The sequence below is a fragment of the Salvelinus namaycush genome, chromosome 8, assembly GCF_016432855.1.
Source record: "Salvelinus namaycush isolate Seneca chromosome 8, SaNama_1.0, whole genome shotgun sequence".
NCBI classification, from domain to species: Eukaryota; Metazoa; Chordata; class Actinopteri; order Salmoniformes; family Salmonidae; genus Salvelinus; species Salvelinus namaycush.
The window spans coordinates 39,780,326-39,804,731 of record NC_052314.1 but is presented as its reverse complement, the minus strand read 5'-3'; the positions used below and the strand labels follow the sequence as shown (position 1 = coordinate 39,804,731).

The window sequence follows — 24,406 nt, the reverse complement described above, 5'->3', positions numbered from 1 at the left end:
AAAGTCATGTCTGAAGATGATTTATTTCATGTGATTAGTGATTCATTTACGTCTGTCCCTCATTTTATGGTCAACCCTGTTATGTGCACTGAACTCTTGTTTTAATATGGAGAAACTATTCCTTTTTAAATATTTATTTCTAAAGAAACATTGAACATATAATAGTCAAATCATAGAGTAAAAGCAAATGAGCTGGTTCTACTCTTTTTGGCCATTTCCTGGTGTTTTGTGGTGGAAAACGGAGCGGATCAAGCATAACACGTCAACCCAGGTACCCATAGGTTGGCTTGACCAATCTTGTCCATCTCTTCCACAAGGCATCATTTAACTGCAGTTGGAGGAAACTGGCCCATATTCCAACAGAGATATGGAACAATGCAACCGCACTGGACCTCTCTCATATAAAAAAGAAAAATTGTACACCTTTTTTTTTATTCCCTGTTGCACACAAGAAGCTTCCATTCCCCCTCTAACAAAGGGATTTATGGCTGATTTAAGAAGAAACCGTCAACCCTGTTACGGTGAACCCTGTTTATTTGGCTCTTTTTTTTATTTGATGTATTTGACCTTTATTAAACTAGGCAATTCAGTTAAGAACAAATTCTTATTGACGATGACGTCCTACAAAGGCACTTAATAGACACTTACTAGAGTCTTTTTTTAAATTTCACCTCTTGAGATGGGAAAACTGGTTTTATGACATTGAACATGTGCTCTTTATGACAGAATGGTTATAATTAGGTGAAATCAAACTTCTTTTTTTTTAACAAGTTACACTTCTCAAAATGTACTGAATTGGTGGAATGACCTTCCTCATTAATTTTAACATCACCATTTTAATAATTCCCTTTCAATTCACCCATACAATGGTTTTAGGGAGAAAATCCTCAAGTTGATTTATTCTTTTCCAAACTCTTCTTGATTCTTGCAAAATGGCAACCACAAAATTGGAAGGGTTGGCTTGACCAATCTTGTCCATCTCTTCCACAAGGCATCATTTAACTGCAGTTGGAGGAAACTGGCCCATATTCCAACAGAGATATGGAACAATGCAACCGCACTGGACCTCTCTCATAACCACCTGAACCTTACTAACCCTCAACACCTCAGACAACTACAGAGGTTGGATCAGCTGGTTCACCTAAATCTCTCAGGAAACTACCTCCCTCTGCTGGAGAAAGGCCACTTCTGCAGCCTGCCCTTCCTGCAGATACTAGACCTCAGTGGTTGCCAACTGACCTCCATGGAGGCTGGAGCTCTGCAGGGTTTACCCAGGTTAGGGAAGCTGTTTCTGGGGCACAACATACTGCAAGCCCCCCTGTCTGTTTCTGCTCAAACTATATCCTTCCTGGATCTCAATGGGAACCAAGAGCTTGACCATGGCTCTGATAATTCGTCGACAGGAATCAGAAGACCATTCCATAGGAAACTGTTAACAGAGGTCATTGAACATCCCAGCCCAACTCCAACTAACTCAATGACTACAACTAATGGTATGGATCTCAGTTTTTTAACTTACTTCTGCTTCATTATATCAATTAATTTCTATGTACTTAGTATCAATTATCTGTTGTCACGCTTACTCACGTGTTCTTTTCTGTTTTGGCAGTGAACATAATAATAATGATTTGAGCAGTAAAAGCTATTCCCCTCTCCCAACAGGCAGTGAGGATGGTGGTCAGAGCCGTTTCTCCAAAAGCTGGCAGTACCTGGTAGCAGTACTGGTGACGGCCATCTCCCTCTCCCTCCTCATCGCTGTCCTGGCCAAATGCCAGCTGGTCCGCCGCTACCTGGCCAGTTACCGTCACACCCGGCTGATCGAGGGGGACACAGCCAGCCAGTGTGACGCCAACAGCCTGGAGGTAGGCTTCTCCATGCACAACCATGGGGGACAGGCACGGAGCCCCCACCCTGCTGCTGTCCCCCAGGGAGAGATGGACATGGAGGATGAGGAGGATGATGATGATGGCTTCATAGAGGATAACTACATACAAGCCAGCGAGAGGGAGAGGGCTAAGAGGGCACTGGAACTACAGGAGGAGGAGGAGGAGGATGACATGGTATTTTCCATTGGCTAGAAGAGGTGGAATGGGAGGGGAGAGAAAGACAGACAGACAGACATACATACAGAGAGAGAGAGAGGTCAATGTAGCCAATTTGGACACTGATTAGGGCCAATGCCGATATTAAATATATGCATGTCTATCTCCATCATCTTGGGAGGGGAAAAAAAGGTCACAGATGAATACAAAACTGACAATAGCAATCTCTCTCAGAGCAGAGCCAACTCAATGTAGCTTTGCAATAGGGTACCTGTGAATGTGTGTCTTTCATTGGATTTCCAAGTAGGGTTGACTTTGTGCAGACTTGAAATACAAATATGTTTGGAAATGATTATTCAAAGTGGATCAAATAATGAATCAATTTGTTTTGAGTTTGCTTTTTTGAGTTCCGGCATAATTTGATTTTTTGGGTGTGCTTGCACTCCACTTTGTTACATTTGTAGATCAAATAAACGTTTTTAAATTCAATAGCACACTTCTGTAGAAAAAGCCATCAAATTATTTTGAAACAGGTATGCATCGATCTATAATACGGTATAACAATGTTTTATATGGTACAATAGACAAACACTCCTGCTAGTAGTTTATGCATAACCTCAGAAGAACAGAAGAGAATCGATATCGTGGTATGTAGACCCATTCATTGATGTAGAGACTCGCGCACAGAATGACTGTCCACACGGTGGGTTTGGTTTTGGTTGAAAGCTGCTCGACAGGTCTGACGACGAAATACTACCCGGAAAGAGCCGTGGCGTGGTTTAGACAACAGAGCGAGAGAGATAGGAGGTTCACTGAATAAAATGTAAGGGATATTGAACGTCAAACATCAGTATATTGTCCGGTATTAGTTTATCAGGATGTCGGCGTCTGCTATATTCATTCTGGATCTTAAAGGCAAGGTGAGTTGAGATTTGACAGTTTACGTGGCGGAGAAGTTTATAGTTTAAGGCATCGAGATCAACAGCGCTGAGCATAGGCTGCACCTGCCAGTGTAGCGCAGTAATCCATGCGTAAAACTATAAACGCAGATAAGAATATGAAAGATAGCGGTAGGGCAGGCTATAGTAAAATTACACACTTGTTTATTATCTTTGATTACTTACAACTAAATGTTGTTTATTTCTGAATACGTAAATGTTATTACATTCACAACATAGCTATTTAACATAGCTATTTAACTTCGTGATCGGCTCAATTTTCCGTTGAATTTTGTCGGCAGAGAAATAGCAATCTATTTCAGCACTCTCTGAGCCCTACACCTACATCAAGTAAAACGAATTTCTTGACAAATTATTGCTCAATCACTTATAAACATTCTCAGCAGATCTAGGACAGTGTAGGCAGTGGCGTGTCCAGAACATTTTAAATGGGGTGCCACAGACCCAGTTTAGGGGGGGCCATAACATTTTGAACCTTAATCAATGCTAGGTAGATTATTTCAATATAGTTATGATGGTTCAACGCCAGTGGAGGCTGGTGACTTGAACAATTGAGGAGGATAGGAGACTCACAGTATAGGCGTGGACAGCACATATGGCAAAACTTGTTTTAAAAAATCGAGGGAGTAGCAGTGTGCAGGACATGCTCATCATGGATGGATGGTGTTGGAGAAGAACTAAACTCTTCCATTCAGGGCAGGATAGGATTGTACTGATAAAGATGTGCAGTTAGTTTAAACACATAATTGATCATGTTATCACTCCTTCCCCTATTTATTGCAGGATTGTGATTTATGATTAATCAACATTGACACTAGTTCTTTACAGTCCAAACAACAATAGATAATTGAGTAATACAAGTAGGTTATTTTTACTAAAGCATAATTTCAGGTGAACAAAAAAATAATTCTATACCAGAGGTGGCCAACCTTGCTCCACTGACCCTTGCTCTACGGGGTGAGCAGACTTCTGTTCCAGCCAAGCAATAGCACACTTGATTATCAACTCATTACAGTAGGTTTGACAAGTTGAATCAGGTGTGTTATTGCTGGGCTGAAACAGAACCCTGCACACCCAGCAGACCTCCAGCGGGGTTGGCCTGCTCCAGTTATAGAAGGTATATACATTGTGTGTCATGTTTTAACTGCATTTATGTATACAACATTTGCTAACATACTGTATAACCCATTATATAGGTTATACCCTTAGTCTCAGTATTGGGACATTCATTGGGACCTCTCTCTTCATCTGCAAACAGGCTTTCACAGCTTTCCATATGAGTTCCCAGTTGATTTGAACGTGGCATTAAGAGTTGGGATTATGACGAATTGTTTAGCTAGCTACTTGTCTAAACAAAAGACTCCACTCTGCAAGTAACCATTTCACTGTACCGTTTACACCTTCTGTATCCTGTGCATGTGACGAATAAACTTGATATAGTGTGTGTTTACCAGAGACGGTAATGTGAAGAACAACTTGACCTGCACCAAAATCAGAAGTTTATTTTTACTACTACTTTTTGCTACCACTTTCACCACTTTTAGTCTTGAAATCTTTGGCTGTTTACTCCACTGTGAATCCTTAAAGAGATGGGTGTGAACAATGCTGAATGGGTGTAGACAAAGAAAAGGTATCCAGTAGGTGGACCAAACTATTCACAGGCCATTTTCTCAACAGTGGGGGTACAAGTTTATCAAAATGACTTTCTCATTGTTCCTCAACTGCAGTGTATGATTTACAATTTTCTAGCTCTGAGTCTCTACTTTTATCCAATGTAAAAAAACTATTTCAAATGTTGCTACATATGACCGAATCCAGGTGGTGGGTCAATCCAAAATTAAATCTAGAATCTATATCGCAACAAAGCATCCTTCACTCATGCTGCCAAACATACCCTCGTAAAACTGACCATCCTACCGATCCTCGACTTCGGCGATGTCATCTATAAAATAGCCTCCAACACTCTACTCAACAAATTGGATGCAGTCTATCACAGTGCCATCCGTTTTGTCACCAAAGCCCCATACACTACCCACCACTGCGACCTGTACGCTCTCGTTGGTTGGCCCTCGCTTCATACTTGTCGCCAAACCCACTGGCTACAGGTTATCTACAAGTCTCTGCTAGGATAAAGTCCTGCCTTTTTTCAGCTCACTGTTCACCATAGCAGCCCCCACTCGTAGCACGCGCTCCAGCAGGTATATCTCACTGGTCACCCCCAAAGCCAATTCCTCCTTTGGTCGCCTTTCCTTCCAGTTCTCTGCTGCCAATGACTGGAACGAACTGCAAAAATCACTGAAGCTGGAGACTCATATCTCCCTCACTAGCTTTAAGCACCAGCTGTCAGAGCAGCTCACAGATCACTGCACCTGTACATAGCCCATCTGTAAACAGCCCATCTATCTACCTCATCCCCATGCTGTATTTATTTATTTATCTTGCTCCTTTGCACACCAGTATCTCTACTTGCACATTCATCTTCTGCACATCTACCATTCCAGTGTTTAATTGCTATATTGTAATTACTTCGCCACCATGGTCTATTTACTGCCTTACCTCCATTATCTTACCTCATTTGCACTCACTGTATATAGACATTTTTGTTTTCTTTTTTTCTACTGTATTATTGACTGTATATTTTGTTTATTCCATGTGTAACTCTGTGTTGTTGTATGTGTCGAATTGCTATGCTTTATCTTGGCCAGGTCGCAGTTGCAAATGAGAACTTGTTCTCAACTAGCCTACCTGGTTAAAAAAAGGTAAAATAAAATGTAAAAAAATTAACATACAGCTACGCGCTTTCTCATTGGCTAAACTAGGCTCATAATAAAATAAAATAAAAATTAATATTTACGGATCCCATACAAGTTTGTAATTAAGGCACATAAAAGTTCACATGTTCAAGAAAGCATTTCTGAAAGAAAAAACATAAATGTCCCTCAAACAAGTAAGTAGAAACTAGCGTCATCTGCCCCCGTTGGGCTGGCATGTCACGTTTAATGTCTTATTAGGCAACTCTATGAACACAAGATAAGGTGCAATAATAGCCTAGTTTAATTGGCTCATTCATGGAGAGTTGTTTGCATACAAAGTCTGGGGTACCTGCTCACTCAGACAGCAGACTATAGGCTAATCAAGCCAAACCTGACTTCCCTTATTCGTGTGGTTGTGGTAATAATATTGTGGAGAAGGAGAGCCTGAGGGTGTTAAGGGGATGGATCCCTGGATCCCTATCAGTGCTAAATCCTTTTCTGCCCTCAGGCCTTCTCCCTGCTAAAACCAACCCAGACGGGCTGTACTGGAGGCTGAGGATATCTATCTATGTATTTATCGATCGATCGATCGAGACTAGAGTGTCTGGATACACTGTATCAACTGTATCAACACATTGTGTGCTTGTTCTTGAAGTTTGAGATGTCATGAATGTAGCTTTTTTTATGCTGAATTGATCATCTGAATGTGTCTTTCTTTGAAATATATTGTTATGCTGATAAACGGCTGCTTGGTTTTGTACACTGACTGCAATCATATATTTGAAATACAACGTTTACACCAACACACTGATGAATGATCCCAAGCTGTTTTATTGAGCAAATTAAACAACTGGAACATTTATCAGTGTGTGGTATCTATTCTTTATTTCATTACTTTACTTTGTGTACCCTGCACATGCAATTCTGGATGTGTGTACACTAGGCTACTTTTAAACTGCACTCATACGTTTGCTGTCTTAAGTAATATACAGTGAATTCGGAAAGTATTCAGACCCCTTGACCTTTTCCAAATTTTGTTACTTTACAGTCTTATTATAAAATGGATAAAAAATAGCCTCATCAAGCTACACACAATAACCCTTAATGACAAAGCAAAAACAGTAATAATTAATAAGTAATTTATTACAAATTAAAAACTGATATCACATTTACATACATATTCAGACCATTTACTCAGTACTTTGTTGAAGCACCTTTGGCAGCGATTACAGCCTTGAGTCTTCTTGGGTATGATGCTACAAGCTTGGCACGCGTGTATTTGGGGAGATCCTCTCAAGCTCTGTGAGGTTGGATGGGGAGCGTCGCTGCACAGCTATTTTTGGGTCTCTCCAGAGATGTTCGATCGGGTTCAAGTCTGGGCTCTGGCTGGGCCACTCAAGGACATTCAGAGACGTGTCCTGAAGCCACTTCTGCGTTGTCTTGGCTGTGTACTTCGGGTCGTTGTCCTGTTGGAAGGTAAACTTTTGCCCCAGTCTGAGATCCTGAGTGCTCTGGAGTAGGTTTTCATCAAGGATCTCTCTGTACTTTGCTTTCATCTTTCCCTCTATCCTGACTAGTCTCCCAGTCCCTGCCGCTGAAAAACATCCCTACACCATGATGCTGCCACCACCATACTTCACCGTAGGGATGGTGCCAGATTTCCTCCACACATGACGCTTGGCATTCAGGCCAAAGAGTTGGTTTCATCAGACCAGAGAATCTTGTTTCGCATAGTCTGAGAGTCCTTTAGATGGCTTTTGGCAAACTCCAAGCGGGCTGTCATGTGCTTTTTACTAAGGAGTGGCTTCCATCTGGCAACTCTACCATAAAGGCCTGATTGGTGGAGTGCTGCAGATATGGTTCTCCTTCTAGAAGGTTCTCCCATCTCCGCAGAGAAACTCTAGAACTCTGTCAGAGTGACCATCGGGTTCTTGGTCACCTCCCAGACCAAGGCCCTTCTCCCCCGATTGCTCAGTTTGGCCGAGCGGCCAGCTCTAGGAAGAGTTTTAGTGGTTCCAAACTTCTTCCATTTAAGAATGATGGAGGTCACTTTGTTTTTGGGGACCTTCAATGCTGCAGAAATGTTTTGGTACCCTTCCCCAGATCTGTGCCTCGACACAATCCTGTCTCTGAGCTCTACGGACTCTTCCTTCGACCTCATAGCTTGGTTTTTGCTCTGACATGCACTGTCAACTGTGGGACCTTATGTAGACAGGTGTGCCTTTCCAAATCATGTCCAACAATTTAATTTACCACAGGTGGACTCCAATCAAGTTGTAGGAACATCTCAAGGATGATCAATGGAAACAGGATGCATTTAAGCTCAATTTCGAGTCTCATAACAAAGGGTCTGAATTGTAATGTGAATATGGTATTTCTGTTTTTCATTTGTAAAACATTGGCTAACATTTCTAAAAAACCTGTTTTCACTTTTTCACTATGGGGTATTGTGTGTAGATTGATGAGGAAAAACATGTTTGTAATCCATTTTAGAATAAGGCTGTAACGTAACAAAATGTGGAAACAGGGGAAGGGGTCTGAATGCACTGTATGAGAAACTAGACACCACAATGTATAGATAGCCTGACATGTGATGGGACATGGTCATAAATATAGCCTGACATTTGTTTTCAAGGTGAAATATAGTAGCCATGATGTGTGTTTGATTGTCAAACTGTGTCATTCTCGGAGGGGAAAGTAATTTTAGACCCTCTGGTAGCGTCATAGATTTTTCATGGATGTTTACCACCACATCCCTGAGCTTGTTTCCCAATGGTACCCTATTCCTTATGCAGTGCACTACTTTTGACCCCTGTTCAAAGGTAGTGCACTACATAGGGAATAGGGTGCCATTTGAGATGGAACCTGAGGGATCTCTGGTCTGTTTACCTTAACTGAGATGTCGTACAGACAGTAGTTCATATTGATTGTAAACAATGCCTCATTGACAATAACCAGTGTCCCATTGCCAAACAAACTTCCCCTGGCTGAATCATCCCATCATTTTTAAGGGGATATGGTGTGTGTGTGTGTGTGTGTGTGTGTGTGTGTGTGTGTGTGTGTGTGTGTGTGTGTGTGTGTGTGTGTGTGTGTGTGTGTGTGTGTGTGTGTGTGTGTGAGTGAATAAACCAGGCCCTCATAGTCAGCCAGTGTGTTTGACCTTTTGTCAGCCAACAGTGGCACTGAACTTGAACCATAAGCCTGCTTTCATATTCCCAGACATGTCTCTCATTCAATCTCTAACACTTACCACATCACTGCAGCAGTCTGACAGATCTGTCTGTGTCTGGTCTCTGCAGTACTGTAGAAAGATGCACTGGCTAACTCCATTGGAGTTGCTGTGTGTGTGTGTGTGTGTGTGTGTGTGTGTGTGTGTGTGTCCTTAGGTTCACCTTTTTACAGTTATCAGAATATTAGTCTCACGGTAGCCAGACCCCCAACACAGTATAATGGCTGGAGTCTAGGCTAGCAGAATACAAAAGTAATGGTTCAACAGAGAAAGTGTTTTAATGAAAAACAAAAGGTGGCTGGAGGGAGGTTTGTTAGCTCAGGATGACTGCAGACAGTGGCTGGGGATTCAAACAGGAATGAGGAACTTGCAATGGCCATGATGAAGGGTTGGTGACAATGGGTTTGAACAATATTTAAACTTTTTATTTCCTTGAACCTCAATGGCAGTTTAATGTACATTTTAAGCAGAAGCCAATCACGTCCTCCAAAGCCATATTTATTCTCAAAATGGTAATAATTGTGAACACCGAAATCTATCATTTTCCTCTACGTTCTTAACATTCAGGTAGCGTTTGTGTTTCCTGCAAGGGCAGACTGCTTTTTATATGCAACAACCTTTGAAATGTCTGTCCGTCTGTCTGGGGTTCCGTCTGTCCATATCCTTTCACTGTGTGATGAGTTTTTTTCATTTTGGTATTTCCTTTGTCTTATTTGTTATTTCCTCCTCTTTTGTTGTCTCTGCCCTGTGTGATCTCCCCGGCACAGAGGCCCCTCTAGTACAGAGGGTTGTAGGCCATGTCTTCAGTGTGTGAGATCCCTCAAGCATAGGCTTTGATCTCTTTCAACACTTATTTCAGAGTGTGAGGGCTCCAGTCCAGCGACTCTCAATGCTGACTCATCTTGTTATTGGTGTTGAAATGAGTGTGTGTGTGTGTGTGTGTGTGTGTGTGTGTGTGTGTGTGTGTGTGTGTGTGTGTGTGTGTGTGTGTGTGTGTGTGTGTGTGTGTGTGTGTGTGTGTGTGTGTGTGTGTGTGTACACATTTTATTATACTTGTGAGTACCAGAAGTCCTCAAAAGAATAGGAAACCAACTAAAATTCAAAGACATTTTGCCGGCCTCACTTGTAAAAAGGCTATTTAAGGCTTAGGGTTAGGTTTAGGGCTAGCAGTTAGGTTTAAGGTTAGAGGTTAGGGTAATGGTTAGGTTTAGAGTTAGAGTTAGGGTTGGAGGTTAGGGTAATGGTTAGGTTTTGGGTTAGGTTTAGGGAAAATAGGATTTTGAATGGGAATCAATTGTTGGTCTCCAAAAAGTCCTCACAAGCAGTGGCGATTTTATCATGTAAATCTTGGTGGGGCAAAACAAAAATATTTGTGGGATGCATGCCAGCAAAGCCACTACACAACACTCAACAATACATTAATTGCACTATAACAGTGACAAACGGGGCCCACAAACTGTTAGAGCCTACATAAAGCTGTCCCAACAGCAGTCCCATCACCATACCACTGCTACAACTGGCTATCAGCGGAGCCTTGTTTGGCAGCGAAACATTTCATTCAAGCCTCATTTACTGCCTTTAAAAAAACATGATATGGTTGACTTGCTTAAACAATTGTGGTTTCTACAGACAATTGAGATGTACAAACTATGGCATAAAGGGACGACAAGAGGCAATCCGTAATTTCGATCCGTAATTTCGATTAAGACATTAATGAGCGAGCTAGGACGGATGTAGTCAATATAACTATTTGTTCAGCACTTTTGAAATGTACAGTGACAGAATTCAGAACATGGGACGTTCTTACAGTGTTTTCCCTGTACACCAAGTCAGAACCGTAGGATAAATAAAGGGGGCATATAAGCAGACAATGAAAGCTCTTACAATATTTGTTGATTACATTTCTCTAAAACAGGTTATAGGCTACATGTGCACCACCAAGTCAGAACAGTAGGTGAAATTAAGAGGGGAAAATAGACCAAATTATTAGGGTGAGGCACATGAGCTTCTAACAGTTTACTACACAACATATACTTAGTATTACTTTTCTTAGCTACAGCATACATATCTCTCTGGCATATTACGTCATTTATGCAGCAGCATACAAGACATTTTTGGACACACCTAGTCGTGCTGCGCTCACTTGAACATGGAGTTGGCGCGGCGGTCCTTCGTGGGCAAATTTTGTTATCAATGTCTGGCATTCTCTGGATTTTTGGTGCTTTCAAGACAACTGGGAACTCTGAAAAAAACAAGGTTGAATCATGATGACGTCAGTGATCTTCAGGTCATAGCTCTAAAAAGAGGCGCAACTTCTGGATTTTCAATTCCGAATTGGATGACCGTTCAAAAATTATTTTCCCAGTCTGAGCTAATTTTTCCCGAGTTCCCAGTTGTCTTGAACTCACTGAAGTCAGATTTCGCAGTTCTGAGTATACAGTTTTGAGCGCGGCACAAATCATGCTTCATTGACAGCATGGCCAATGTTGAATGTTTATAGTTTTTTTATTGGAAAAAGAGACCCTTAATATGGCTGCAAGCCCGAAGCCAGCCACAATATGACAACAGCCACTTCAAGTGCAGGGCGCGAAATTCAAAATATATTTTTTAGAAATATTTAACTTTCACACATTAACAAGTCCAATACAGCAAATGAAAGGTACACATCTTGTGAATCCAGCCGACATGTCCGATTTTTAAAATGTTTTACAGCGAAAACAGCACGTATATTTATGTTAGCTCACCACCAAATACAAAAAAGCACTAACATTTTTCACAGCACAGGTAGCATGCACAAAGCCAACCTAACTAACCAAGAACCAACCAAACTAACCAACAAACAACTTCATCAGATGACAGTCTTATAACATGTTATTCAATAAATCTATATTTCAGGTATAAATCATAGTTTACATTGCAGCTACAATCAGAAATTTCACCGAAAGCAGCCAGAATAATTACAGACACCAACGTCAAATACCTAAATACTCATCATAAAACATTTCTGAAAAATCGATGGTGTACAGCAAATTAAAGACAAACATCTTGTGAATCCAGCCAATATTTCACAATATTTTACAGCGAAAACACAATATAGCATTATATTAGCTTACTACAATAGCCTACCACACTACCGCATTCATTCATCAAGGCACGTTAGCGATAGCAATAGGCACGTTAGCGATAGCGAATAAACCAGCAAGATATATAATTTTTGACTAACCTTGATAAGCTTCATCAGATGACAGTCCTATAACATCAGGTTATACATACACTTATGTTTTGTTCGAAAATGTGCATATTTAGAGCTGAAATCAGTGGTTATACATTGTGCTAACGTAGCATATTTTTCCCCCAACATCCGGATATTTTTCCGACACTTTTTCTGACACACATATTCTGACCAAATAACTATTCATAAACATAACTAAAAAATACATGTTGTATAGGAAATGATAGATACACTAGTTCTTAATGCAATCGCCGTGTTAGAATTCTAAAAATAACTTCATTACGATATGCAGTTTACGTTATGGCGAGAGAGTACCCAAAACCTGGCCGCAAACGACTAGTTCACATGTACGACAGATATATGAAATAACATCATAAAATGGGTCCTACTTTTAATGATCTTTCATCAGAATGTTGTACAAGGGGTCCTTTGTCGGGAACAATCGTTGTTTGGATTTAGAATGTCCTCTTCTCCAGTCAATTAGCACGGAAAGCTAGCAAAGTGGCGCTAAGCTCTCCTTCCTGAACAAAGGCACAAAACGCAACACGCCTAACGTCCCGAAAAAATTTCAATAATCTAATGAAACGATATTGAAAAAACATACTTTACGATGATATTGTCACATGTATCAAATAAAATCAAAGCCGGAGATATTAGTCGTCTATAACGACAGCTGTACAGAAGGCAAAACCAGGTCCCTTCGCGCGCTCTCCAGAAAACAGGAAACTGGTGACACGTCATGCCAAGAGCTATTATTCGAGCCCAGATCAAGTTACACACTCAATTTCTTCTCTCACTGCTTGTCAACATCTAGTGGAAGACGTATGAAGTGCATCTAAACTAATAAATATCAAGGACTTTAATAGGCAGCCCCTAGAAGAGAGCATCGATTTCAGATTTTCCACTTCCTGTCAGGAAGTTTGCTGCAAAATGAGTTCTGTTTTACTCACAGATATAATTCAAACGGTTTTAGAAACTAGAGAGTGTTTCCTATCCAATAGTAATAATAATATGCATATTGTACGAGCAAGAATTGAGTACGAGGCCGTTTGAAATGGGCACCTTTTATCCGGCTACTCAATACTGCCCCTGCAGCCCAAACAGGTTAATCCCCTTGGGACAACACACAGCCACTCCACTGAATAGCAGGCTAGTGATTGCTTTGCAATGCTTGCAGTTAGCCACTGATTCCTTCCAAACCACTCATTGTTGAATTTGCGATTTCCAACTTGTTGTGTAATGTTTATGTCCACTTCTACTTCATCACAATCCCGGATCCGGGAGCACCCCCATCAGTAAAAAAGCTGACTAGCATAGCCTAGCATAGCGTCACAAGTAAATACTAGCATCTAAATATCATTAAATCACAAGTCCAAGACACCAGATGAAAGATACACATCTTGTGAATCCAGCCATCATTTCTGATTTTTAAAATGTTTTACAGGGAAGACACAATATGTAAATCTATTAGCTAACCATGATAGCAAAAGACACAACTTTTTTTTTCCACCATTTTTTTCCTGCATAGGTAGCTATCACAATTTCGACCAAATAAAGATATAAATAGCCACTAACCAAGAAACAACTTCATCAGATGACAGTCTGATAACATGTTTATTGTATAGCATATGTTTTGTTAGAAAAATGTGCATATTTCAGGTATAAATCATAGTTTACCATTGCAGCCACCATCACAACTCTCACCAAAGCAACTAGAATAACTACAGAGACCAACGTGAATTACCTAAATACTCATCATAAAACATTTATGAAAAATACACAGCGTACAGCAAATGAAAGACAAAGATCTTGTGAATCCAGCCAATATTTCAGATTTTTTAAGTGTTTTACAGCGAAAACACAATATAGCATTATATTAGCTTACTACAATAGCCAACCACACAACAGCATTGATTCAAGCCAACAATAGCGATAACGAATAAACCAGCAAAATATATTAATTTTTTCACTAACCTTCTCAAACTTCTTCAGATGACAGTCCTATAACATCATATTACACAATACATATAGAGTTTGTTCGAAAATGTGCATATTTAGCGGCACAAATCGTGGTTATACAATGAGAATAGTAGCCAAGCTGCCAACAATATGTCGGGAGAAATCTTGGGAGAGGCACCTAATCTAATCAGTACCTAATCATAAACTTGACTAAAAAATACAGGTTGGACAGCAAATGAAAGATACATTAGTTCTTAATGCAATCGCTGTGTTAGATTTTTAAAATTAACGTTACTACGACATACAGCATGCGTTAAAGCGAGACCGCACCGAAATTAATGGCGGAATATGAGTTTTACATTTTTCAACAGAACAACGAATTAACATCATAAATAGTTCTTACTTTTTGATGAGCTCCCATCAGAATCTTGGGCAAGTTGTCCTTTGTCCAAAAGAATCGTTGCTCGGTTGTAGATTGTCGCCTTCAACTTTGGAATTAGCAGTAAACATTAGCCATGTGGCCCAGACGTGCCCAACTCACTAGATTGCAGCACAAATAAATATCCGAAAATCGCAATATACTGATATAAACTGATATAACTCGGTTTAAAATAACAACATTATGATGTCTTTAACACCTATATCGAATAAAATCAGAGCCGGATATATCTAAGGGCTATAACGGGAGCTTTCTAGAACGCCATCCTGAGGTCTGTCTTGCGTCATGGCGAATGAAGGAAAGAGAGGACCCCACGTTGCCAGTCCATTTATATGGCCTCAGATCGGCCTAGCAACTCCATTCCAATTCTCACTATTTGCTGACATCCAGGGGAAGGCGTATGCAGTGCATCTCAACCAATAGAAGACATGCAAATTAATAAACCGACCTCAGAACAGCCTGGCTGATTTCAGATTTCTCACTTGCTGACAGGAAGATTGCTCCAACTCGAGTTCTGTTTTACTCACAGATATAATTCAAACGGTTTTAGAAACTAGAGAGTGTTTTCTATCCAATAGTAATAATAATATGCATATTGTACGAGCAAGAATTGAGTACGAGGCAGTTTAATTTGGGAACGAAATTTTTACAAAGTGCAAACAGCACCCCCTATTGAGAAAAGGTTATGTCCAATGGCCGATTAGCACCGATACGTTTATTTCATTTCTCTTCATTATTTCTCATTTATATGACAAGGATTAAAAAGGATTTGCCAGTAGATTGTCAACTTGATTCATGAGGATGACAGCTAGCTAAGATTTTTAAAGTATGATGTTGACATGATCAGTCCAATCAAAGCTACTGTAGATGTAACGTGATTTGATGTCATTTTATCTGTGGCCAATGACCTTGAACCTTCTTAGATGGGCACTTCTAATGTAACTCTATGGCAGCACCCAAGGGGCTTGAATTCTTTAGCTTTACCCGTAGACTTGGCGGTGACGTAGTGTCCCCATGAGTGACAGAACACTGAGCCAATCACGGTGCAACTAGAGAACATTACCAACACCTTCGCTCCGTATTTTCTGCTTGCTGCCCTACCACCACAGAAAGCACTGAGCTAGGCTGAAACACCTGCATTTTGAAGCTGCCTTACTCAAGAAAGAAAAAAAACGGCTTTATTGACGCAATTATTTTTTATATTTTTTTTACATTGTTTACAAACTGAAATGTGTCACGTGTTAATGCCAAAATAACATGCAAAACAGGCACTTTTTTACTTGTAATTTTTTTGGCTTAAAATGTGGGGCTCAAAACAGGTGGGGCTCTGCCACTGCTCACAAGTATAGTAAGACATAGGTGTGTGTGTGTGTGAGCGAGAGAGAAAGTGATGCTTCCCTCGGGCCACTAGTGTATATTGCACAATGCTGTTATTGGGTGTTGTGATCACAGACTAGTTATTTACTGTTTCTTAACAGTGGTCTTCCTGGCAGAGGCTGCTGCCCATTTCGACAGACAATTTTATGATGTTACACAACTTACCACTGAGCCGTCAGAGCGAGGGGAAGGACATATGCTCCATTTCGGATCTTTTTCAATTTGTACTGTTGCATATCTTCCATTATGGACTCCTTGGAAAACATTTAGAATTTCTGCTGATTTGAAATATACTATCTAAATGAAGATTAACTGAATTGAATAGAAAATGAATGTACATCAATGTGTTACAATGCCCTTTATGTCACGTTATCTAATTGGCCAGGTGTTGATATGTCGTAACTACAAGAGCAACATGGACATGTTACAAACCTTCCCCCTCTATTTTTATGTTATGTGTTTTCCTTGTAGGTGTTGATAAGTCGTAACTACATGGGAAACATGGACATGAATGAGATCGACCATTTCATGCCTATAATGATGAGGATGGAGGAGGACGCAGACACGTCGCCCCTGGTGACCAGCGGCTCTTCACACTTCCTGTGGATCAAACACAGCAACCTCTACCGTATCCTGTCCAAACAGGAAGTCCTGTTACTGCTCAGCCAGTCAGGCCGTCTGTCTCAGCTTCTGTCTCGCTCACGAGACGTATCACACAATTCACAGTTCACACCCTCACTGCATGCATGCAGATTCATGATGTCGCGCTGTGTACAGTACAAGTCAAAAGTGTGGACACACCTACTCATTCAAGGGTTTTTCTTTATTTTACTATTTTCTACATTGTAGAAACAGTGAAGACATCAAAGCTATGAAATAACACATATGGAATCATGTAGTAACAAAAAAAGTGTTAAAGAAATCTAAATATATATTATATTTTAGATTATTCAAAGGTTCCACCCTTTGACTTGATGACAGCTTTGCACACTCTTGGCATTCTCTCAACCAGCTTCATGAGGTAGTCACCTGGAATGCATTTCAAATAACAGGTGTGCATTTTTAAATGTTGATCTGTTTTGGTAAAAAGCTGAGGGTTGGGGCTGGAGAAATGTAACCACTCAAATTCGTAGACAGAGCTCTGGATGCAAGGGCTGACCATCCCATGATATCAAATTATAGTTTTAACCATGTTTTGAGGCTATCTAGTGTTTGTTTACATTTACTTTGTTTACAAACATTGGAGTAAAGCAAGCTTATATGTTGGGTTCTGTTGGGCTACGACAGTTGAACTAAGCTCATGAGGCATTTCTAAGTTATATTCTTCAAGAGTTCAAGTTCAAAAATAGATGTAGCAACTGCAGATTGTAAATGTTCCATTTGATAGATTTAAAACAGCATTGGCACAGTACCTTTTTCTGTTCAACAGTTTAGTACATACTTAACAGTCGTCCTTTAGTGGTGGCAATGACCAAGAAGAATGCCAATGCTGCTCTGGTATACTCCTTCCTCTACAAAATAGTACAGGTGAGTGTGTGCTTCACTGACAACACCTACTATAATACACTGTGCTTACTATTCTGGTATTGTATTGATCTTGTATTAAGTTGTCTGTAAATCTGTAGGTGTTTAAGGAGTACTTTAAGGAGCTGGAGGAGGAGAGTATCCGTGACAACTTTGTGATTGTGTATGAGCTGATGGACGAGGTCATGGACTTTGGCTTTCCCCAGACCACAGACAGCAAGATCCTGCAAGAGTGAGTAGAGGACTCAGTTACAGTCAGCTAAGACTACAGTCTGGCCTGGAAGGCTTGGCATTTTAGACTGCAACACAGGGGCAATGCTAAAACAGACTACCATCCAACAGACTACCATATTGCTGAGTAGGCTACAGTATAAGGTTCAAAGGCCTTAGCTCAGCTGTTCCCGAACTAGGGGTCGTGACCCCAGGTGGGGTCGCTTGATATGAAAATGGGGCTTGTGGGAGAATTTACAAAATCCTGAAGAAAAAATATATATGTATTATAATATCGTCTTTGTATCTCAAAATTATTGTAATGTGGTTAACCATAAAAATGTAAATTAAAATTATTCAAATCTAAAGAGAGTGCCCTTAGATCATGGAAAAGGGCCGCACTTGACCGTTGCACATGAATCATTCTCACGGTGAATGGCTAGGCCGGATATGAAACCACGCACTATTGCAGAGACTTTGATATTACCAGCTGCAATTGATATGGTGAAAAGAATGTGTGGGGAGGCAGAGACACTCGCATCAATACCTTTGTCAGATAGCACTGTTAACCGAATAATTCATGCTATTGCTAGCAATCAAGAGGAAACTCTGACTGAACGACTCAAACTCCCCAGCGTATGCTCTTCAAACTGACATTAGCTGTGAGGGCCGAGATGCCCATGCATGTCGGGGGATGCTATTCACGAGGACATATTGTTCTGTCTCGCGATTCCTGAGCATGAAACGACATAGGGGATGTTCATTGTGCTGCGTGGCTATATTGACAAAAAAGTGATTCCATATGGGATCGAATGGTGGGCTTTTGCACAGATGAGGCTCCATCTATCACAGGACGGCAGGCAGGCCTCTGCACTCTAGTTATGAATGTGTCTCCCTCTGCCATATGGAGACATTGTATGATAAACCGAGAGAAAAAGGTGGCAAAAGAGCTGAGCACGGAACTCGGAGATATGCTGCAGCAGGTATCTTCAATTGTAAACTACATCAAATCACATCCATTGCGCGCACGCCTTTTCGCAAAACTATGTAGGGATATGGGATCAGAGCATGACTGTTCTATTTCACACCGAGGCTTGGTGGTTATTGAGGGGGTGTTGGAAAGATTTTTCACATTGAGAGAGGAACTTTTGTCGTTCACAATGGATGTTAAAAATCTGACTTGGTTGACTTTCTGTGTAATGAAAAGAAAATAACAGAAAACAACATCAGTGTGTCCCAGGTGAGTGATGGCTGCTCACCTCCAATGCTCGGAAGAGCACTTTGGGACTGACCTACTTCCCAATCCGTTTGACTGTGATCCTGGCTCAGTTGACATGTCGGTAAATGAAATCGTACAGCTGATCAAGCTGTCATGTGACCGAATGCCACAGACAACGCATTTACGGTTCACTACGGAGGAGGCTTGGTTCCTGACTCAAAGGAAATACTCTGCCGTCTCCCTCTGAGCATTAATTACGCGTTCAAGACAACTGGGAACTCTGAAAGAAACGATCTCCGACTGGGAAAAAATAGTTTTGAACGGTCTTCCCACTCGGAATTCCAACTCGGGAACTCGGGCCTCTTTCTAGAGCTCTGACTTTCATCACTGATGTCATGATTTGACTTGTATTTTTCAGAGTTCCCAGTTGGTTCGAAATCACCATAAAACACATGGTAGGCAACCCTTCGCCAGCTCATATCAATGTCAAACTGGATTCAGTGCTCTCGTCTGTATTAAAACCAAATACGATCCAGATTGGATGTGACAGCAGAGATGAAGTGCGCACTGTCGACCACGCCCCCTGATTTTGAGAATCTCCGACGCGACATGCATCAAGCACACACATCTCATTAGTGGTGGTGAGATAAGAGACATTACTAATTTGCAATTGACTCCCCCACATCTCATTAGTGGTGGTGAGACAAGAGACATTACTAATTTGCAATTGACTGCCCCACATTTAAAAGTACACAATTGTCTTCTCAACTCACAATCAGAAATACTGTTCGAATGTTTTTCAATTGACTGACATAGCGCCAAATAAAAAAGTTAACATTGGCTGTTAATTACATTATATTTTCACATGGGTGGGGTCGCAATCATTTTCAGATATCAAAATGGGGTCGTGGGCCAGAAACATTTGGGAAACCCTGCTTTAGCATGTTAATAAGACTTTATATTTCATGTTTTCTTCTCGGCTAAAGAGTAGAGTCAGTTCGAGTCAGTCAACACCTCTGTCTACTCATCTCTCTACTAGATGGCTTGCCGTTTGATGCCATAAAAGACTACCATCTAGGCTAGTGCCAGACAGTATACTGTAGCCTATAGGGTTCAGAGGGTTTAGCTCGTTAACAGGACTTTGTTTTCCTGTTCTGTTACTTGCCCCTGGGAATGATGCCATATTCTGGCAGAAGTCCAGACTACCATGGCAATCTGCCTATTTTGTCTGCTTAATTACCTGTTTGTAATTAGTCTTACACTTTAATTGAAAGCCTGTTTGTAACATCATATAATATAATTTTGTCTTTTTATAATTGCTCAAACAGATGGTTTACTTTGATAATATGGTGACTGTCTGATGTGGACGTATGAAGATGTGTTTTTGCCCTGAGCTTTGATGAGGTCTTTATCAGTGTGTTGTCTGTGTTGTCTGTGAATGTGGGCCTGAATAGGGCTGATAATCGCTAGCCTGTCTCCCATTGACACATACACAATGCCACTGTCAGCTGGCTCCACTCGACACCCAGACAGACGAGCTCAGCTCTGCTCCTCGTTTCGCCAAGGAGCCCCTCCACCTCATCCCGACGCTCCTCCATCCTCCCCTGCTTCTCCTCTTTTTCCATCTCCCCCCAACCGGGCGCTTCCACAACAACCCCCCCCCCCCCCCCCCCTAAATACTGCCCACCTGGGCGCGATTTCCCGATTGCGATGGAATTTAGGCTTATGACTGTTTTAACGATGCACTCATTACAAAGTGGAATTTAACTGTGCCGTTGCAGGAGCTGTCCCTTGCTGGAATTATTCCCGACAATAAAGGCTAGTGTTTTTTTTCTCGGAATATTTTGTACGCAATGTTTGATTATGTAGGCTAAATTCTGCATTTCTTCAGTTTGTGTAAACTGTGAGCAAGAATGAATAAAGCCAAAGTCGCTCATTGCCTCGTTCGCTATTTAGAAAATATAAACGTGCCCTACAAATAGGATATGATGATAACCTTTAAATTATTGGTTCCGCTACAGTGAAATGCTTGAGCTTTCAGATAATGTAGCCCAGCTGTAGCCTAATGACCTAATACTAGTTATCTATCGATTGCACTTACATGAAAGTGATGTCAATATGTAGTCTAATCTAGCACTCATATAATTAGGTTCTCGGTTTTCATTTTTATATCCTTGCTTCGCTTGTTTATTACATTGGGAAAGGGAAAGGGGGGATACCTAGTCAGTTGTACAACTGAATGCCTTCAACTGAAATGTGTCTTCCGCATTTAAACCCAACCCCTCTGAATCACTGCAAACTTTTTAGGCTATTTATATTGAACTATGATGTTTTTGGAGGTCACAGAGACAAATTAACATCTTCATTCTATGTTTAGCGGAGATTTTCTGTGTGTAAAGTGACGCGGGAGGGGCAGAGGGCAAACAGTGATCTGACAACGCATTTATCTGTTCTACTGAGTGGTTTTTAGATTACGAGCGTTTAGATTACGATCGCTTTCAAGTGCAACATTAATAAAGACAATTTTGGGAAACGGCTCAGAAATGTAAAGATGCTCTTACGAAGGATCTAATTTAGCCTTAAAATGCTTTTGAGAAAACCGGGCCCTGGCCTGGCTACCATTCCAATTGTCTTCCCCTGTGTGTATTTTAAAGAGAAGGAGTGTGTTTGTGTGTGTTGTTTCGTAGTATGACTGTCGATTTTCCCGCCAACTCAGATGCTCTTGTTGGATACATCATTAGCATTTCTGGGGAGAATCAGGACCAAAACCAACACACCAAACAAGCCCAATTGTCTCCAACTTGACTTTCATCTCTTTACACTCTCCTTGAGTCAAGATGAGGTATTGAGATGAGATGATCTCCCTGTATCACGTGGGATTACCATTAAACACTATATGAGGTCACCATGGCCTGTGTCAAGTGGTGAATTCAAACCAGTGTAACGTAATTTTTGGGGCAATTTTGGGGGGCGGCTTTCGGGGCCTTTGCAATGTGCAGACTCTTTCAAGCTGAGCAATAAGGGGATTCTCAGAGGAGCCCAGGGAAGGGTAGTGGAGGAGAGAAAGTCTGCAGGCATCAGAAGGATCTATGGTTGAGATTGGATCAGTCTGTCATTACCACAGGGAGAGCTGGGAGAGATGCAGGCAGAGGAGAGATCTATCTGGTGGGATTACAGGTCGGGCGGCAGGACTGTGTGTGTGTGTGTGTGTGTGTGTGTGTATTTGAGGAAGTAGATGGTGTTGCTGTCTGTCACCCTGGTTGTTCGTCAGTGAGAGGTAGAGGCAGCGGGCAGGTGTTCCACCTACGGAATAAACGGTCATGTGTTTGCATAGGTACTGTATATCATCTCCCTCCTACCCACTCCCAGTCTCATCACATCATCCTGCAGCATACGGTATTGATAGTACAGCCAGTAGTAGACAATAGACATACAAGGTCTACTGTGTTTAAAGACACAATGGGATGGAGCTAGGCTAGAGACATGTAACCACTCTCACAGAGCTATGGGTACAAGGCCTGACAGTCTGAGGTCAACTTGATCGTTTTTAACTATTGCAGATTGCACCTTTTAAATGAGCTCACAAAATGCACTCCAGGATGATTTGAGCCTTAGAGTTTTAGTTTAGTGCCGTTTTAGTCTTTTGGTTATAATCACAATAGAATCACAATGTAAACCCCCTTGTTCCAATTACACCCATGACTAACCTGCTCACAACCCAAGACGAATCCTTTCATTAATCTATCTAATCCAGTGAGGTTTAATATAATTAACTTTCTATTCTGGGGTCTTATCATAAGCTCATTAATCATGAATATATATATAGAAAGATTGATATCACCTAGAAAACAAACATCTTTGTACTGATCCTCACGTTCTTGGATTCTACTTCAGTATTTTTCATATTCCGCTTTCTTCTCTGTTCTCGAACCTTAGTTGGAAAGTGAGGTAGCGACGACAGCATTCTTTTCCCTCTAAATAAGCTTACATGGTATCTGTCCTCTCGCCTCCCCCCTCTCCCCTCTCCCCCCAACCCCTCTCTCTGCAGGTATATCACCCAGCAGGGTCACAAACTGGATGTGGGTGCCCCTCGCCCCCCCGCCACCGTCACCAATGCAGTGTCCTGGAGGTCAGAGGGCATCAAGTACAGGAAGAACGAGGTGTTCATGGACGTCATCGAGTCCGTTAACCTGCTGGTGAGGAGGCTTTTCACTCGGATGTCAGTAAAAACACCTCAAGTATTGTAATTAATCATGGGTAGTATCAAAGGGTCCCTAGTATACCACGAACACAGTAGCCACAATGTGCTAGTGAGGGTCTGCACTATGATTTCAGTCTGTGACTATTGTATCTGTTTAATAATATGGTGTCTCTAAGGGCACTGTTTCCCCCCAACAGTACACATTTTCGTCGTAGCCCTGGACAAAGACATATTCAACTCATCGAGGACTTGATGATTAGTTGACAAGTTGAATCATGTGTGCTTGTCCAGGGATACAATAAAAATGTGTACTTTTGGCAGTACTCTAAGACTAGGGTTGGGAAAAACTGCTCTAGGGTAACAGTGACTATGAAGTCTAAAATAGTCCCAGGTTTTCCCATAGCCGCCCGCAGGAATTAGCCAGCACACCCTGATAATAAGCCATTATTACCCCTGTATGAGCGGAGACAAAAATACACCTCAGCTTTATTGTATATAGTTTTACTATGCTTTACTGTATATACATCTACTACAGTGCCTTCAGAAAGTATTCATACCCCTTGACTCATTACACATTTTGTTGTGTTACAGCCTGAATTCAAAATGGATTAAATATATATTTTTAGAAACCCATCGACACACAAGACCCCATAATGACAAAGTGAAAGCATGTTTTTAGAAATGTTTGCCCATTTATTGAAAATGAAATACAGAAATATCTCATTTACAAAAGTATTCACACCCCTGAGTCAATACTTTGTAGAAGCACCTTTGTCGGCGATTACAGCTTTGAGTCGTCTGTATCAGCTTTGCGCATCTGGATTTGGGGATTTTCTCACATTTTTCCTTCCAGATTTTCTGAAGCTCAGTTAAGTTAGATGGGAAGAGGCGGGGAACAGCAATCTTCAAGTCTTTCCACAGATTTTCAATGGGATTCAAGTCTGGGCTTTGGCTGGGCCACTCAATGAGTTTCACATTCTTGTTCTGAAGCTCTGAAGCTGTGCCTGGTTATATCCTACATTGTGCTTTGCATTCAGTAAAAAGAAAATTGTATCAGACCACAGCATCTTTTTCCTTATGCTCTCAGAGTCTTTCACGTGCCTTTTTTTAAACTCCAGGTGTGCTGCACAGGAGGTTGGTGGCATCTTAATTGGGGAGAACGGGCTCATGGTAATGACTGGAGCGGAATTGGTGGAACAAATTCCTCAAATATGGTTTCCAGGGTAGATCCATTTTTGTTCAAATTAGATTCCTAATAGTCT

At 41.2% G+C, this 24,406-nt stretch overlaps 2 protein-coding genes across 2 annotated transcripts in view; both read left to right on the top strand.

The window, feature by feature from the left end:
- Window positions 1-867: 867 nt before the first annotated feature.
- Window positions 868-2,536, top strand: LOC120052665 (leucine-rich repeat-containing protein 19-like). Its single transcript, XM_038999711.1, has 2 exons — window positions 868-1,493; window positions 1,663-2,536. The coding sequence occupies exons 1-2, from the start codon at window positions 1,244-1,246 to the stop codon at window positions 2,076-2,078; spliced, it is 666 nt and encodes a 221-aa protein (XP_038855639.1). The 5' UTR covers window positions 868-1,243; the 3' UTR covers window positions 2,079-2,536.
- Window positions 2,537-2,625: 89 nt separating this feature from the next.
- LOC120052664 (AP-1 complex subunit mu-1-like) overlaps window positions 2,626-24,406 on the top strand; it is a 36,705-nt gene continuing 14,924 nt past the window's right edge. The window contains exons 1-5 of the mRNA XM_038999709.1: window positions 2,626-2,962; window positions 16,462-16,618; window positions 17,450-17,517; window positions 17,616-17,746; window positions 22,992-23,139. Coding sequence (XP_038855637.1) covers window positions 2,921-2,962; window positions 16,462-16,618; window positions 17,450-17,517; window positions 17,616-17,746; window positions 22,992-23,139 — 546 coding nt within the window. The 5' untranslated portion in view covers window positions 2,626-2,920. The remainder of the gene's footprint in view (window positions 2,963-16,461; window positions 16,619-17,449; window positions 17,518-17,615; window positions 17,747-22,991; window positions 23,140-24,406) is intronic.